This window comes from Amblyomma americanum, chromosome 4 (assembly GCF_052857255.1).
Source record: "Amblyomma americanum isolate KBUSLIRL-KWMA chromosome 4, ASM5285725v1, whole genome shotgun sequence".
Classification (NCBI taxonomy): Eukaryota; Metazoa; Arthropoda; class Arachnida; order Ixodida; family Ixodidae; genus Amblyomma; species Amblyomma americanum.
In genome coordinates this window covers 190,441,813-190,459,508 of record NC_135500.1, presented here as the reverse complement: position 1 = coordinate 190,459,508, position 17,696 = coordinate 190,441,813, and the positions used below count along the sequence as shown (strand labels likewise).

At 44.3% G+C, this 17,696-nt stretch overlaps 1 protein-coding gene and 1 long non-coding RNA gene across 6 annotated transcripts in view; one reads left to right on the top strand and one right to left on the bottom strand.

The window, feature by feature from the left end:
* LOC144128876 (uncharacterized) overlaps nucleotides 1-17,696 on the bottom strand; it is a 43,826-nt gene that overhangs the window by 5,934 nt on the left and 20,196 nt on the right. The gene's annotated exons all lie outside the window — the stretch shown is intronic.
* LOC144128873 (uncharacterized) overlaps nucleotides 1-17,696 on the top strand; it is a 58,108-nt gene that overhangs the window by 21,116 nt on the left and 19,296 nt on the right. For all 5 annotated transcript variants that reach the window (XR_013313836.1, XR_013313837.1, XM_077662649.1 and 2 more), the window contains 5 exons: nucleotides 390-456; nucleotides 6,490-6,536; nucleotides 7,814-8,014; nucleotides 10,945-11,227; nucleotides 13,477-13,517. Coding sequence is in view for 3 of the 5 variants with exons in the window: in XM_077662649.1 (XP_077518775.1) it covers nucleotides 390-456; nucleotides 6,490-6,536; nucleotides 7,814-8,014; nucleotides 10,945-11,227; nucleotides 13,477-13,517 (639 nt within the window). In the remaining 2 variants the exon portion in view is untranslated. The remainder of the gene's footprint in view (nucleotides 1-389; nucleotides 457-6,489; nucleotides 6,537-7,813; nucleotides 8,015-10,944; nucleotides 11,228-13,476; nucleotides 13,518-17,696) is intronic.

Genomic DNA, 17,696 nt, shown 5'->3' with positions numbered 1-17,696 from the left:
TTAAAAAGTGATGCTGCAGTATTAGCCTTGAAAGCACCTGGCAAAAAGTTGATTAGCCTGTTTCAGTAGGCTAAATTTAAATAGATTAAAATATTAAACGTAACCAGGGCTACTTATGTGGTGTTTGTCCGCTGGTGTTAAAAGGTTTCCAGTAAAGACCGGTTCTTCTAGCAGTGATCGAGGCATTTAAAAAAAGTTTTTGAATGTTGAGGTTATGTGGTACGTACAGAAATGCTGTAAATGCTTTGTCCAATTTTTGGTATAGTCGCTATTTAGCAAAGTGTGAACACCAGAGAATATGGTTATTATTTCTTATTTATTGTTGAGAAGTTAGTGGGTAGGTTGCTTAAATTTTATAATGTGCTGGACGCACCAAAACATCTTTCTAGCCTATCGTGTACCAAGAAAACCCAAGATGCCAAGCTCATGCAGTATTTGACTTCAAGCTTTCTGCTGGTAAGTTGGATTTTGGACTTGAATTTTGAAAGCTTGTATGCAAATTCGTTCATTAGTTTTCATTGTACTAGTGCTGTTTTAATGTTGCCTTCCCTTTCTAGATTAAGAACTTGAAAACTTTTTTATTTTTTTCATAACTTGCTGAGACTTGGCATGCACGTGTATAATAGAATGCTGATTTTAAATATGCATTTAGATTTCAAATGTCACACTTGGAAGGAAATATATGGCAAAATAACATCCCGGTTGGCTATTTCCTACGGGCATTTATGATAATTTCAGTTAAAAAAAAAAAGCTCTCTTTAAGAATATGCAGACATTTCCAAAGCTACATTGCACATCCTAAAGCTTTCCTTTTTCCTTTAAACTTGATATATTGGCAATTAGGTTAAGTGTGGGCTAATTACTGCCACAATAATTGTTTTTTCTTTCTGACTTATTTATTTATCATCAACAAAATGATTTCGTAGGAATTTTTAGGGTGTGCAGTGGACCTTTGCAAATGTCTGTTTATTCTTAACAAAGCTTTTTTAACTGAGAAATTACCATAAAGGTCCATAAGAAATTACCTAATTAGGATGTGTTATTTTGCCGTATATTTCCTTCCAGGTGAGTTATTTGAAATCAAAATGCATATTCGAAACCAGCATTCTATGATATACCTGCATATGCCAAGTTTCAGCAAGATATTTTGACAAATAATAAAAAAAGAATTAAGGCCCTTGTATCCACTTAAAGGGGCCATGACATGGTCGTTCTCCATATTGCAGTTTTGTGCTTCAGTAACTAATAGAATAGCTTATGATTCAGTTTCCGAAATTTGGCTGCCCTGGATGCGCTGTATATTCCAAAAAATGTGATTGAAATTGAGAACGGGAAACTCCTCCCACCGACAGCGACCACCATATTGAATGCTATTGTGATGCCACTAGCACATGCACGGAGCAATGTCGTCTGCTCTCGTTGCTGCAGTGTGCGCAGCAAGGTCTCTTGTTCCCTGTACTTCCGCGGGCGATCGAAGTAGTAGCCATCCCCCATATATGAGTGACTGGTGTTGCAAAAGCGTAAATAATAGTAACGCAGTTATTCTTCGGTATATGTATAGCGTCTGGTTAGACTAGGCCGATGGGACGGCGATCGGTGGCCGGTTGGCTGGTCGGTATGCAAATGCTATCGCTGACGCACTGGTCTGTCAAGCTAGACCGACGACAACACCAGCACGACCAACGACCCCGTATCGCAGTAGCGTAAAGAGAACTTCGTGGGAACTGGCAGAGTGGGGTGGGGGACTAGTTGGTATGGCATTCTGTACACTTAAGAATTTTAAAACTTATTGTACCTGATGCTAGCCATGGCGACATATGCGATGTGCATGCACCAGTGAAGATGTGCTTTCATTCAGTGCCTGCGCATATAGAACCTATCGGCGAGGCAATTGTGCGACTCGGGCAGAAAACACCGCTCGACGGTGCCGCTCGTCGCCGTCGCCTGGGCTTGTGCGGCCAGGCAAAAGCTTTACGCCCGGTGAACAGACGGCCCGAAAAACTGCGCTTGTGTACCTTATCCTTATCGAAAAAAGCAAAACGAGCGGCTACATTTCATATCTTCACACTTTCTTACTAATCAGCGGGGAACTTTTGCCAGATGCTTGAATTTCGGCCGACGGCGGACCGCCAGCCCCTTACGTGACGAGGCCTAGCGAGTATGCAGGATTCGTGTGTGCGATTTCGGCGATTGCGGAGAGCGAATTCGCAAGTTTTAGCGCCTAGCTGTAGATAGTAGTTTTGACTACAGTGCCCTCAAAGCGACGACTGCCTACATCGCAGGGTGAGAGTACAATAACGGGGAAGTGTCGATATGTGACCCGGTCTGCACAGCATGTGGTGAAGGCAGCCGGCAGCAGCCGTCGTCGTCGACTGTGGACAAAAAATCTGGTTGTTTTCATTAAAGGGAAGCTGAAGCTCTTTTCGAAAAAAACGAGTTCTCTACATCATTTTATAGCTTTTAGTCCGCTGAAAAAGAATATCTCATTCAAAAAGAGCGGAAATAAACGCAAAAAGCTGTTTTTTAGAAGAAAACGCACCCCATCGCCTCAGGGCGCCGAGCGAACGCCGCTCTTGCCCACGATTGGTCGGGACCGTCATGACGTCATCCACAGGGATCTCCGGCCGGCACCGATGGCGTTGCTGCGTAGCGCGTTGCTTCAGCTGGCTTTTAAGGACTACGTTTTGGAAATTATGGACAGTGTAGAACAGTTTGGACTTTCGCCATGCATGTTCGAGCCATCAGTAGCTTCAGAAAACGGCGGAACCAACGACGCCGCGGAGTGCGCCGGCAGCGAAAGTCGTCGAGACATCTTCACGTGTTGGAAATCTCGACTGGATGAATGGGTGGATGACAGCTTTTATTTCCACCGGAAATGGAGACCCTTTACTACTCACCGCCCCCGGCACGCAGGCCGGGAGGGCGGGGGCCGGAGCCTCCGTGAATAAAGGCAAACAAAGAGATTTTATCTCTTCGCGGCATCAGCCGCCAGGCAGATTGGCTTGTTTCTGCCGAGCGGGTTCATCGCTGCACAGCAGGGCTTCCCACCTTTCTCTGCTATCAATATCTTTGTCGACTCCGGGGTAGTCGGCGCATTCCCATATTCTCTGCTTCCGGGTAACCCTGGAACCGCCGCACTGTCGAAACCTGGACGAGTGTGCGCAAACCTGTTCTGAAATCGTTGTGAACTACAGACTACAGAAGAGAAAACTGGTGCCACCGCCTGATAAGAACCTAATAGAAAAGCGACATGGCGGCGCCTGCAAGTTGGAAATTTCGCTAACCCAGTATGGGCCTTTCACGTCCTACCAGGGTAACACGAAAACCAAATCTCGACTGATACGTATGTTTTGCATGGGTGCATGCGCGTGCATATCTTTTGTGTAGGTGCAAGTGGCAATAAAAAAAAAAAGTAAATTGTACTGAAACGTTGTCGTGTGCCGCTGCTGCATAAAACCCTGGCCACCAACTTCTTTCCGATGACAATCTGTGTGTGTCTTCTCCTGTTCCTGCGTCTTTTTTCGCTGTTTTTTTTTTCCTCTTGACCAACTTGTAACGCTTGTAAACGTGATGTAATTCAGATCACTGGCACGCTTACACGAGTCGCACGGGGTAAAGCATTTGTTTGTTCATTTGTTTTTGCCTAATTACTCCCGAAGGCCTTTTAGAACTGCAAAAGAATGCCAAACTGGATGAGTTGGAGTGGGTGCACGGCTGTACTGTAGCGCGAAGAGTCGAGGTGTTCGGGAGGAAGGTCCCGTCTGTGCTTTCCTTCTTTTGCATGTTCGAGCTACTGTTCAACCATGAAACTTCTGCACTTACTCCCGTGCGCTGTTTTTTTTTTTTTTTTTGCATGCTGAACACGCTTTTGAACAATAATTATGGCTGCGTTTCGGAGCTCTCAGTGCTGCTCATCAAAACTAGTGTACTGCGAGATATATATGGTTGCTGTTGTTGCATATCGAGGTAACCAGCAGAATTGCTTATGGCAGATATATGCGTACCGCGGCTCGACAACTTTGCCGTTCTGACTCAAGGACAGATTTGCATGAATTCTGGCGCCATTGTCGATCGACAGCCATGATCAAGCGCTCGTGAATGCAAATGTTTGCATTGCTCAAGTATACTAGGTTGATATAATCGGTTTTTTGTTCAGTTAGGTCCAGCGGCATGTGCTGCACGCTGATGAAATGTAAAGGGAACTGCTTGTGCTGCCATGAGCTGCAAGCAATCAGGAAAAAGCAAAAAGACACACAGTGCGTAAGGAGCTCAAAAAAGTTCAAGACTGTGTGCCTTAAAGACAGTGCTGGAAGTGGTCTTAGCTCAGCATGGATGTGAACCAGCTGGAAAAGGCAAAGAGTTTACAAACAGGTAAGAAAGTAATATAACGAAGAAAAAAAAAGGCAGTTTCGGCATGCTGCGTACCACCAGATTGTCTGGTTAACTTGGAAGAGGCTTGGGGAGAACCACCGATGGATACTACCAAGCTGTGTGCTGAGCGCTGTTTGAAAGAAGTACCATGCCAAACTGGTCTCATATACAGGCTTCAAGCATTACATGGAACGCCCGAACGAGAGAAAGTAAACGGCACTGGCAGAAGATTACGTTGATCTGTGGTTCGCCAAAGCGCGGGACGCAGCGAAGCAAGCGCAGCCGGACGGCCGGCCGACTCTCCGTGAATGGAGGCACTTCCGCCAGTTCTCCGTTTTTGCCGTCCCCCCACCCGGCACTTCCGGAAGCGACGAGGGCGTACCGGCGGCGGGTTTTTAAGAAGTGATTGCAGCTCTGTTCGCAGATAGAATCGGGAAAAAAATTACACACATGATTTTCAAGGTCCTTTCTTCCCAACCACAGCACTTCATGCGATTTGAAAACCGTTTCAGCTTCCCTTTAATTCAAGTAATGTCTGAACGTATTTTTAGCTTTAAAATCATTTTTTGGCTTTAAAATCACTTTTTTTAGCTTCAGAGCACTTTAAAACCAAATACTGATGACATAAGAGGAAGCAGATACAATCAGCGCGAAGCACCGGTCCTACGCGAAGCGTTTCCCAAACAGCCGATATAGCATCAGCGGCACTTATTGCAGTGTTATCATAGTATGTAAATGAGTAAAACTACAATTTGTGAGCCGTACTACGTAATATTTAAGATAAGGAGAGCCCACCTTGCATTTTATCCCGAGCAAATGAGCAGTACTGTTTGCGCGCAGCTATGTAAAAACCCCAGCGCGGTGCTGCAATTGTCATGATCGTCGCATTCCTAGGCCACAGTGCGCACGCACAGTAATTGCTAAATGATGTACTATTATTTTCAAGCGGTCATTTAGATGGTGGCGACTGTTCATCGGTGCAAGCAGTTAAAGCATTTGAGTCGCGTAGGGTTTTGCAAGCGGCTTGGTTCCTGCAAAAGGGTTCTAGGAACCGAAGGGAATGTATGTTTGACTTACAATGCACACATGTAGCGGGGAAGTCGTCTCATTCGGCACTTTTCTCTGCTCCTTTCGGGCCTCAAGGTTACTCTAGTGCCGCCTTGTGATAATATGAGTTTAATTATCGAGCCGATGTATAGCGGACAAGAAATTAGTAGCCAGCTACAAAATGCCGCGGCTTTCACGGCGCACATCGGCGAAGGCATGCACGGCACGTGCCGCTTTTCACATATCGGAGTACTTGACTGCTCAAAAGAAACTACACTCATAACATAAAAATAACATGTTTATGAGCGGGAATAATAAAGCAGGGGTTCATCGATTTCTGTTTCCTCAACAATCAGAAAAGGGGTACCACGAGCAAGTCCGCTTTCTTAAGGATCACTCAGGTCGCGTACTAAGCTGACAGCTTCCGGAAAGAAAACACTGAAAATGCATTTTATTTGATAAGCTAAAAAAAAAGAACTTTTCGAGCGACTGCCGTCTACGGTGTGCATGCAAGCATCTTAACAGCGCGCAGCAGACCCCCTCTGACGTCAGTGATCAGAGGTTGCCAGACTAGCAAGCAGTTCGCAGAAGAAATGGAAAAAATTCGTTTTAAAAATATTTACTGCACAGAATCAACTGAAACTTGGTGGAATTTTAATGTAACAAGTTGAGAATTAAATGCGATAACCAGGGTATGCTTGAAAATAGGCTGTCATGGCCCCTTTAAGCATCAAGCCCTCTTAAGTGTCACAGGACTCACAGCAGCCTGCAGCTGCATAAATATTTAAAAACGAAATGTGTGGGGTCAAATTCACACATTTGCTTTATGTTAAAGAAAGAATGCTGTTGCCTTAGTAATGTCAGCAAATTTTAGCCTCAATGACACTTTTTTCCGTATATCATTTATAAATGCAGCTCTTTATAGTGTAAGTATTTTACCTTAAACTAAAAATGTATCTTGCCTCATAGCCCATGGTTAGTCTTGATATGTAGCAGTTATATTACCTCAAATGAGCTGCAGGAAGGTGTTCTTGTTTTAAGCTTTGACGCTGCACTTATTTGCACTACCAGACATGACTTCCAAATACAGTGATGCCCCCCTCAGGAGTGACATCAATGTAAGTTGTGTCTTCAGCCGTTGACTTTCTCTCTGTGTCTTGTTTTGTTCTTAGAGGTTCCTGTTAGGAGTAAGAGCTGCATGGGCATTAAGTGCTGCTGCTGCCTGTGGTATAGAAAATGGAGATTGTATTAGGCATTTATTATGAAGCATGAAGCGCAAAGCATGACGCATCCAGCAGAGCATGTAGCTTTGTAATCTACATGCTTCCGACTCGGTTTGAGCAGTTCTTATGTTCAGATATACTACTGTCTGTCTATCTGTAGTTGTCTAGGGAAATTTTCTGCAAGGATTGGTTCAGAGTGAGTTAATTTTTCTATGCCATTTAATACAATGTCAATAATGCATGCATCCTCTAAAAAAAAAAAAGTTGAGATCGGTAGGCAGACCTTTCCTGTAAAGTCTCTCTCCTCACTCTCTCCTCTAGTGCTGCATTATAATTTCTGAAATGCACCTAGTTTCTTGCCATGACATTGTTTCTAAGAGCTTCTATAGGGAGAGAATTTACTCGTGAAGCTATGTGTTTCAACTCCTCAAGTACCATCTCGTTAAAATGAAATTTGAATGTGAACCATTCAACATTTTAGAGTTCTGAGTGATGCTAACGCCAAAATACTGTTCCCGTTTTTTTTTTCTTACTATTTATTCCGGACTTTGCACATTTTTTACATTTAAAATCTGCAATAAAGTAATTTGACCATCGGGGAAAGATTATTTTTTTTTAATTCGACCCTCAAAATGTTAAGGAACATTTAAGTGCTCTGCTAGTAGGGATATTGGTACAGTTTTGGTGCATTGTAATTGCTTTGTGTAACCCAAACACCATTTTTATCTCTACAATATGTGATGCTGTAAGCAGTTGAGCTGCAAGACAGCTTGATTCCGGGCCGCTCTCATGCAGAGACACCTTACCTTGCTTCAACTGCACGACTACGAGGATCGGTGACTTGACGCACCTATTAGATGACATTTTTATTTGTCCTTTCATTTACAGGCTTTGTATAGTCCTTGATCTTTGCACTAAACGCATCTTTCCGCAACTAAGTACCAGCACCTTGTTAAAGCAGTTCAGTGTGTAAAAATTGCACGGTAAAGCATGTGGGAAAAAGGTGAACAAAACATGAATTTAATGGAAGGAAATGTGTGGACCCAGTCATCAGAAGAATTGTTAGTGTTAGGATTTCTTTTCTTTTTGGACTTTCCACATCATGTGCTGTGTATGGCATTTGGTTTTCACACAAAATCCACAATCTTTTTCTTTTTCTTTTTCTGCTTCAGGATCCGAATGGAATCAGCCATGGCTATCGAAGCCCGCCTCCAAGCGGTCAACAAACTGAGAGTCCCTTCTACAACAGCTTCTCCACTGTCTTTGGCCCATCATCACTGCTGGGCCAAACGTCACCACTCACGGATTCTGGGTTCCTTGGCTCACCAGTGTCACCTCATTATGAATATGTCCCTCCTCCTTCCTACTCTTACGTGAGCCCTGCTTTCTCTTCCCTTTAGCCAAATATCTTTTCACCATTTGGAGTGAAACTTGTTGTGATTTCTTAGTACTCCCCATTCCTTTGAAGCATAGTGTTACGTGACACGGTGACGGCAAGCCGAGGAATACACTGCGACATGAAAGATGGCTATGGCATGATTTAATGGCCGGACGGCCTGGCACGACCGCTCCCACCCAATGCCACTGTCCACTTCGTTGTCTTCTAGTCCGTGACACGAGCCAGGGCCACCGAGCGATCATTGCGATCGCGCAAACTAGAAGAATGGCAGTGACGATGAAACGCAGGATGGTTTGATGGGTGTGGCAGAAGGGGTGAACAGGGAAGAAAAGGTGAAGGGCCTGCTATTTCGGCGGATGAGAAGATTATTGGATGAGGCCTGGCCCACGAAACTTTCTGGCCACAGGTCACCAAGAGCCAATGGACGAGGTCCATGGTCGCACCAAACAGCATGGACTGAGGGCTATGTGCTCATGTGTTTCAGATCAGTGGGGTCGTAGGGTCTGGACATGGCGGCATCATCAGTTCTTCGTGTCTTCTGGTCGGGACGCGCGACAGAGTTGGGGTGAACGGCGAGGTTGGTTCAGGTCAGGCAGGCTGGGGCAAGGCCGGGTGGTGCAGACCATTAACACATGGCCGACAACCATGGCAGACGCAGGATGCCGAAGCTCCAGGACCAGGATGTAGATGGGTTATAACCCTGCACCTCACAACAAATGTTATGTGACTGCAAGCCACTGCCACGCCATTCCCCACTTCATCGTCTTCTAGTCTATGACAATATAGTACATTGCTCAGTTTTCTTCTCTCTTTTAAATAATGAGGCTGAGATAGGCTGTACATTTTACTGTCAGGGCACTGCAGTAGTTTAAGGTTTATGTGTGCCACATTTCTGTGTGCGAAGGTGCACGTGATTTTTAGCACTGCCTTGGTGCTGCGTTAGATAAATTTTAATTTGCTTTCGGAATGAACACCAAGACTAGCATACAGAAGCATATACAGTAGAATCTCGATGATATGAACACGGTTCATACAGACTGCAGGATCACATAAATCTATGAAATTTCCCGGCATCATGATCACCAGGCCTGCTGCATGCACCGTGTAGTGAGCTGTGGCCGTGCTGCTATAAATAAATCCCCTTAGCGTTATATACAATGTGAAGAATTTCAAATGTTCCAAACACTTACCCACACCATTTAGGGATGCTACAAATGCACAAGTCATGCCTGCACCCCCAAGCATTAAGCAATGCTTGTACTTCGCCGATGCTGTGATTGCTAGTTGTGCGATACGCACTGCGAGCAGTGAGTGGCGGCGTGATCAGCAGTTGCGCTGTACGCACCGTAAGTAGTGAACTGTGGCCACGCAGCTGTAAACAAATCCCGTCAGTCGTAGACTGAGCTATGTGAATGCATCTTCCATGCTTGTGCGTACGGATTATGTTCGATTTGGATGATACAAAAAGTTCTTGGGGAGTTCCAGCTGAAATCAAGTTTGAATTAAATGTGGCAGAAAGAGTTCTAAATGAAATACTGAAAATGCTTATAACATTGCTACAAACAGAGGAGCTAAGAAAAGCACCTTATACTCCTGAAAATGCCTGATAATTTGCTTCATAACAGCCTAGTACAGTAGAACCCCACTGTTACATTTCCAGGTGCTGTGCTTTCCGGGCTGTGACGTTTCCGTGGCTTGGTCGCGTCCAAACTACTATAGAAACCCATGCGATACAAACTTTGCTGTTAGGTCGCACCTGTGAGCATTCCCGCGCACTACGCTGTGAATGTCACCTCGTGATGGTAGTTTTCCCCATGCCGTCATTTTGAAAGCCTACGTTTAATGCACACACAACGGGAATGGCACACTGGCCAAGGCGGAACTCGCTCCATGGCGCACAGCCTCCACCATGTTCAGCGGCTTCCGGCATGTTGCACCCATGCCGACGGTGAGCACACTTACGGGCGGCGTGACTTTTGTTGCAGCTTGCAGTTTCATTGCTGCCACGGTGCGAGCTCTCACAACTGGAGGCACGAAAATGAAACTGTGCCATGGCAGACGCTGTGCGGCCAGTGCTACACAAGATGCAGTTGCGAGTTTGCTTGTTGGCATATTTTTCCCTGTTGCCTGCAGCTTAAAAACGCAATTTACTGGTTCCATTTGAGGAGGATTGTATAGGATTAAAGTGGCTGCCATGAAAACAGCACTGAAGTGTGCATGCGGGCCCAAACGGTCGAGAGACCCGCCACCTTGCAGATTCATGAGAATTGCCCCTACTGTATGCAAAAAGAAAAAGGGCAGATAAAAATGTTCATTTTTTTCACACGTGCTTCCTGCCTACTATGTTTTGTAGCTGGTACATTTTTTTTTTTTTCAGCACTCCCATGAAAACGTAATTCTAGGGTTCCACTGTGTTTGCAAGATGAATCATAATCACCAATGCTGATCTGGAATTACATTGATCTTGGAAGGCAGTTTGGCGAATAAGACAAGTTTGAGAAATGTGCACAAGCCCTCTTATTTGCACAACTGCAGACATTGCCATGCTGAAACAAATGTGGAGTAGTATTTTGCAACTTATGTACTGTACTGAGGGAAGAATGGGAGAGAATTTAGTGCAGGACTGGTGTGGAGACATACAGCAAGTGCATTGTCCCTCAAACGGCTGCAATTAAACAATCTTGTATGCCACAGTATTTGCTGCGTTTTTGTTTAGTATTGATAAAAGTGGAAATCGAATGTCTCATTTGCAAGTGTGTGTTGCTTTTTCATTCCGTGCTCTACAAATGCAGTTCTTGGCATTTATTCGATTGTAAGTTTTAGTTACTAGCTGCAAAATAAAAGGGGGGTTTTATTTGCATATGCCCTCACCAGCTACAACTTTCACTGCGCTTTTGTTTTCAGGGTGCTCCTTCACCAGGGGTTGGAATAAGCCCGCAGCAAAACGGAATGCTGAACCCTGGCACAACTCCAAACAGTTGTGCAAGCGATATTGCGCCGAACGGCCAGGTTTCAGTGTTGCAGCAAAAGCCAGAAATGCAACACCCGCAGCAACAGGTGCAGCTGGTTACCTCGTTCTCTACAGTGCCTCTCACCAATATTGTGCTTCCTTTTGAGCCGCCGGCACCCACTGTTAACCTGGCCGCCCAGCGCTCAATTGACCCCGATGGTAGAGACCTTCCCAGTGGTGAGCATTTTGCCTCCTACCTCATTGTAGTTGCTCAGCACATTCGGGAATTTCTGCACCTGATTCCAACATACTTCACACGTGCGTCTTTAAAGTACTCAATTGCAATTAACTCAAGGACGCATTCGCAATGCTCTTTTGCCAATGAGTGGAGAATGGCCTGATGTAACAGCATTTCTTTCTATTTTGGTAACGAGCAGAACACAGCAGACTGTGATCAGTTGAGCGATGATGGGACAAGCTCTGAGCCAGTTTGTCGTTCTGTTTGTTTCTTGAAATAAAGCTCAATACACCATATGCTGAGTAAATGTGCCGTTGTAGTGGGGTTGGGAAAGGAGCGAAACATTATTCACTATTGGCAAGCACAACTGGGGAGCAGTGCTTCTCAACGTATTCTGCCATCATATTAACCAGGGTCTTCCTTGCTTGAGGATGGCCTCTAGTATCAGCTTGTCAGAAATCCACCAACTGCTGACTGTTGCTTGCTGTATTCAAAATAAAAATTAGGACTTTCTGAAATCGCTTGTGCCCAAGAAATCAAAGTAGCACACACCAGATTGTTGCCATCTATGCTGCGAAACACAATCATTGTAGCTACTTTCTCATGACAGATAAGGTGCCTTGCGGGCTCAGGTGGTGTCACCATGGCATTGTCACGCTTGCTTGAGCGATGTTTCCTGCGTGTGATATATCAACCTGCATAGTTTCTAATAATAAAGGCCCTACTGTTTGTACTTGCCGCGTACGACATGTAATGCTCTGTAATTTTTGCACATAATAGCCTGATGAGTGATTTTTAATAATGTATTTACACAATTGTAAGTCGTTCTATTTTTTAAAATTTGAAAATCCGAAGTTGGGGGGGGTCGACTTAGAATCGAAACGAAAACATCGCACTATAAGTAAAGGCGAGACAAACGAGATATTAGGCATGCTACAGCGTGGCTGCATTTTTGCTGCGTGGCTCCGTCGCATCGCTCTTGGTGCTGGCCTTGAGCAGCTGTTATGTCAACGCACGGAACTGGCATCCTCTCCCCGCGCGCACTGGCGGCGGCCGATGGCAGCTATCGATGAACAGCAAACTGACATCCCACATTCCCCGCACGTACGTGGCTGCTGACTGCGGTTGTTGATAAGTGGCAGCGGCCCGATAACACAATCGCATTCTAAGGGAAGCTCAAGCGTCCAACAAATTTTCTTTGTTACTTTCAAATGCGCACTCGGCGCTCAAGGGTGGTGCTGGTCCTGAGCAGCTGCTATGTCAACGCGCAAAACTGGCATACCCTCCCCGCGCGCGTGCGGGCAGCAGCGGCCGATGGCGGCTATCGATAAGCAGCAAACTGGCACCCCACACCTGGCTGCTGACTGCGGTTGCTGATAATTGGCGGCGGCGGCCCGATAACACAATTGCGTTCTGCGGGAAGCTCAACCGTCCGACAAGTTTTCTTTTTACTTTCAAATGCACGCTCTGCGCTCAAGGGAGCGTTGATAATTGATGGAAGGGCCGCTACTCCAGTCGAGGAGGCACCCCCACTCGGAACGGCAGCGGTACCGGGGAATGTCGGTAGCCGACGGAAGAGCCGACGCCATTCACGGGTAGTTTCTCTTTGGCTCTGAGGCATTTGACTACTGTCGGCCGCATTTCACAAGTTTTCAGTGTAGTGCTTCGTCAGTCATCATTTGTGCTCCAGTTCCAGCAAGCAACCGGCGCTCATTCATGGCTACGTTCAAGACGGCTGCCATTTTTTACACCGAAGAAACGAACAGCCGCACGCCGAGCCACAAGTTGCAACGGGTGGTAAAGGTGTGGCAGCTGCAGCGAGAAAAATTTTCAGCTGTTCCACGCGATGACACGATGTGGCTGTTTGCGAAGTGCGGGATTTCGCTGGACGACGACGTTAGAACGACGTGCTGTGGGACCGCAGCAGCGATCACAATGGCAGCATTAGTGAGGGCGATGGCGCAAGTGTGGACGAGTAGTCCAGTGACTAATACATTTTCGTTTTGAATTGCCCACGGGCACCCCCGCTCGCGGCAGCTGATAGTGGCTGCCGATAAACGGCGGCCACCGGATAATGCTATCTCGTTAAACTATTCAAGGCCAAGGTTAAACAACCTCGGAAGTTTTTTTACTTTTCAGAAATGTGATTTGGGGGGGTTGACTTACATTCGAGTCGACTTACAATCGTGTAAATACTCTATTTTCTTGTGTTCAATAGAACTTATGGTAACTTCCTCTGAATTTTCAGATACATCAACCCTGCGGTTCTTCTACAACGTTGGCTGTGATGTATGTTTGCCTCATCTTCCTTTTATTTATGCCATTTTATTCTTATTTTATTGTTTCCTTGCACAATGCTTGCACATCTCTCTGCTTTTGCTTTATTATTAGGGGATGTGCAAATATTGAAATTTTCTAATGCGAACTGAATTAGAACATGAAGAAAAGATGCCTTTGAATATCGAATTCCTGTTAGCATGAAAAAGAATGCACAAGAAAATAAATGCCCAAACCTAGTTGTTTCCTTTTTTTTTTTCATTATGGTGTATGGCATAGTTGTTTCCTTTTTTTTTTATTATGGTGTATGGCCTTTGCAAATAAATAAGCAGAAGTAGGCTGGTTCAGATTGCATGGACAGACTGCTGTAAACTCTCTAAAGTGCACTGTGTTCACATTTAAAATCCCCCAAGTCTTTTCGTCTTTAATTGCAACTCGAAAAGTAGCAGCAAAGGACTCTTGCTTATATTATGCATGTGGTCTTCAGTGACGGTTTGTGGCAGTTTTACAGCATATAATGAGCTGTCTTGCCATGTAGTTCTCTCTGCTGTGATGTTTACCTAGTTGATTTTTCTGGAGGTAAGAATAAGATATCTGATGCTGTTACTAGTATAGTATAAATAGAATAATTAAAATTAAGGTAGAGTTGATTTCTGTAATTCCTTCAGCAGCAGCGAAGCGAGTAAAGCACCCCAGGCAAGGGCCGCCGCTAGTCTTTAGGTAAATTGGCCTCTAGAAAGTGAGTAGAAGAGACAGATGATCGCCCTCAAGCACACGCTACGTTCACCCCGTCCGTGTTTTCAGAACGCAACCACTGCCAACAGGTGACCGTGCAGCCAACCCATCTCTCTGTGGGAAAAGTTATAAAAGTGTGCTACGAGCAGAAGCGCCACTTGCAGAAGTGCGGCGCACCGTTCAATTTATTGAACGACCAGCGGCATATGAGTTCAGTTTTCTTCGTGACTTTATTGTACAGGATTTTAAGGGATAATATTTGTTTGATATAGTGAATAATTCAAAATGTCTGGGTTCAATATGTGGCAACAAATACAGCTCAGCTGTATTTGTTGCCCTGCTTGTGAACCTGATTCTTCTCACTTCATTCACCGGGTGGTGAAACTTCTTAATTTTTTTGTCATGTTGTTCTCTGCTGGATGAGAAACCGACATATTTTCTTCTCATTGAGATTTCTATAGAATGTTGCCAATTACCTTTTCTTGATTTCTGCCTTGACTTGCTGTTATATCCTGCTTTCACTATAACTGTCTTGTGGTTTAATGGTGTAGGGTACAAATGTAAGACTAGTCTTGTTGCAATAAAGGGATAAATTTAAGGGGAGATATAATTTCACTGAACAGCTGTCAAAGGCTGGTCTAGGTAGGTGTAAGCATGAAATGCCTACAGGGGGTAACATAATGTTGTTTGGCACTGTGTGCATGAAGCTTTGTTTCATGTGACTTTTTTATATATATCTTTTAGGTACTTTTCTTGGAGCTCTCACAGCTATATTTCTCCATGACACACCCATTCAACTCCATAAACTGCTAATTCGTCACTGATGTGTCACAGTTGGCTTTGTTGACTTTCAAGGACAGGCTCTTTCTATGTATCATAGCTAGGAAGTTTTTTTCCAGGTAAATTTGCTAGTCATAGCATGTGGAATGCTGATGCATTACATGCATACATTACATTAACATGCATTACATGTTACTGCATCAAAATTTGGAGATGTTTGTAGCATCGAGGCATTGCAAGACTTCATCAGTCCAGACATCACGTTGGCCTTTGGGTGCGGCGCCCTTTTAAGAATGCAGTGTCCTTATACACACCCATTATAGATTTCCAAAATCATTTCTGTAGAAACATCAGCACGTATGATCACATTGTATTATGAAATGTGGGGAAGAAGCACAAATCTCCTTGTTTACTTCGATCGTGGCTGTTCAAGGCCGACCACTCGGAGACTGTTCCTCGTTGTGTAGTTGCCTCGCCATCCCTTACTCTATGAGAGTCATTTACATACCTGCACATTCTTCACTCGGCATTAAAAAATGCGTGCCGGAATGCAAAGCTAGCATGCTCGGGGTGGTTCGCCATCTGTAATATATTTCTAGAACCTTGTATTATCTTTCTGTAGAGTTTGTCACTTGAAGCTAGATGATCGTGGTGCAACTGTGCCAACCCCTTCTTCCTTGGGAGGCATGGTCACTTGGTGCTACTAGCACCACAAGCTCAGCTTAAGAAAGGAGTGGACGCTTCTTTGTGTGCTAGTACCCCTGTGCTTGCAATTCTTCATTCAAACATTCGCGAGGGTGGTTCTGCCATCTGTTGTAATTTGTAAAAGCTTATTTCATTTTATTTTAATACCTTAAAGAACTTGTGAGGGTTATTGGGGCATTATATCGGGGGTGGGTACAAATAGAATGCTGAACAAGTTTCAACGCAACGAAAGATGACTGGTGATATTTTCGGTTAAGTTTGATGAACATGTGATGGCTGCGATGTTGTTGAGTAGGTCGTTCTAGTCTGCAGCAGCCCAGGAAAATCTGAAGCGACAAAAGTAACAGTATGGGCACGTGGTCGGTAAAGTTGAAAAGGATGAGTGCGGTGAGATATGTGGGCTGGCGGGACAACGTAGGGTGGGCAGCCAAGTGAACTATAGGGAAATTTGTATGGCAGCCAAGTGGACTATGGGGAAATTTATGAAATAAGCAAAGGCTGGCAGTAAGCCGATGAACGAAGAGGGGTAATAAGCTGGGTGGTCGTAAGAATATGAAGAACGGATAGTTGCTCTGTTCTGAACTGATTCAAGTGCATTGATAAGTAAGCATGATGCGGGCTCCGAATTGGTGACGTATATTCTAATTTGATCTGACAAAGGATTTCTAGGCTAATAACTTTACATGTTCAGGGGCTTGGTGGAGATGACGTAAAAATCCATGTGTTTTATTAGCAGGCGAAATGATGTTAGTAGCATGTGTACTCCAGGACAAGTCGTTACATAAAGTGATGCCCAAGTATTAATATGATAGGATGTTAGCGATTACATAAAGGAAATCAAGTGGGTTACAGCTGCGGTGGAATGAGGGTTCAGTTCCATTAACCAATCGGTACACCAATTTCTGAACGCAGTTAAGGTCGTTTTGAAAAGATGTTTTGTTGAAAACATTAGTAACTAAGCAATAAACAACGCAGTTGTCGGCGAACATGCGAATATTACAATATATATTGGTTGGTGAGTACAGACCCTTGAGGGGCGCCTGATGTTACTGGAATAGAATTGGAGTTGGGGTTGTTAACAGTGACAAACTGTGAGCAATTAGTCAAGAATTCGTCTATCCATTTTAAGATGTAGGAGGGTAGGTATAAATACGAAAGTTTTAATAGTAAGTGCTCTTGTGGCAACTTTATGCACAGACTTGAAATAATGCATTAAGTTCATTATTTATCATGTCATAGTTTCCTTTGTCGTAAAGTATGTTTTACTGTATTTTTGGCATTGGATTGATGTGAGGACGAGGTTAGCATTGATTACTTTGTGGTCGCTAATTTCAGGTAGTTATGTTGTGAGCTGAACGCTGTCTAAGGTATTTGTTAATAGGAATTAAAATATTTGCACAATTTTTTGTAACGCAGGCAGGTTCCGGTAGAACCTGAGTGAGGCTGAAGTTGTTGTAGAAATCTAGGAATTGCCTTGCTTTGTTGTTGTTAGCTACAGGCACGGTCTGATTATGCCAATTAATTATAGAAAATTAACAGTTTCCAAAAAGGAAGATATGTGAATTGGAGTGCTTTGCGATCAGTTGACTTAGTTCATCAAGCTGATGGGAAAGATCGTGGCTGTTATGTGGTGGCCTGTAACAAACGCCAAGTAAAAGTACGGCATGGCAGTTCAACCATAACATTTCGAGGTCAGCGGAATCGTGAATTAGGGAACGTGATAAACCTTGGCTGACCGCAGTAAGTATATCCCCTCCTCGTGCATCTTTACGGGAAAACTGATAGTTTGGCAACTAGGCCAGTAGTTTGTTATCTGTAATGTCACTGTTCAGCCAAGTTTCGGTTAATTTCAGTAGTTTGCTACTTGATGACAAAACAAGATTAGAAACAAGTTCGCACTGAAGAAATCTACGAATGTTAGTGTGTATTGCGGAGAAAGAGTGACTAAATAAATTAGCATTCTTGGTGTGG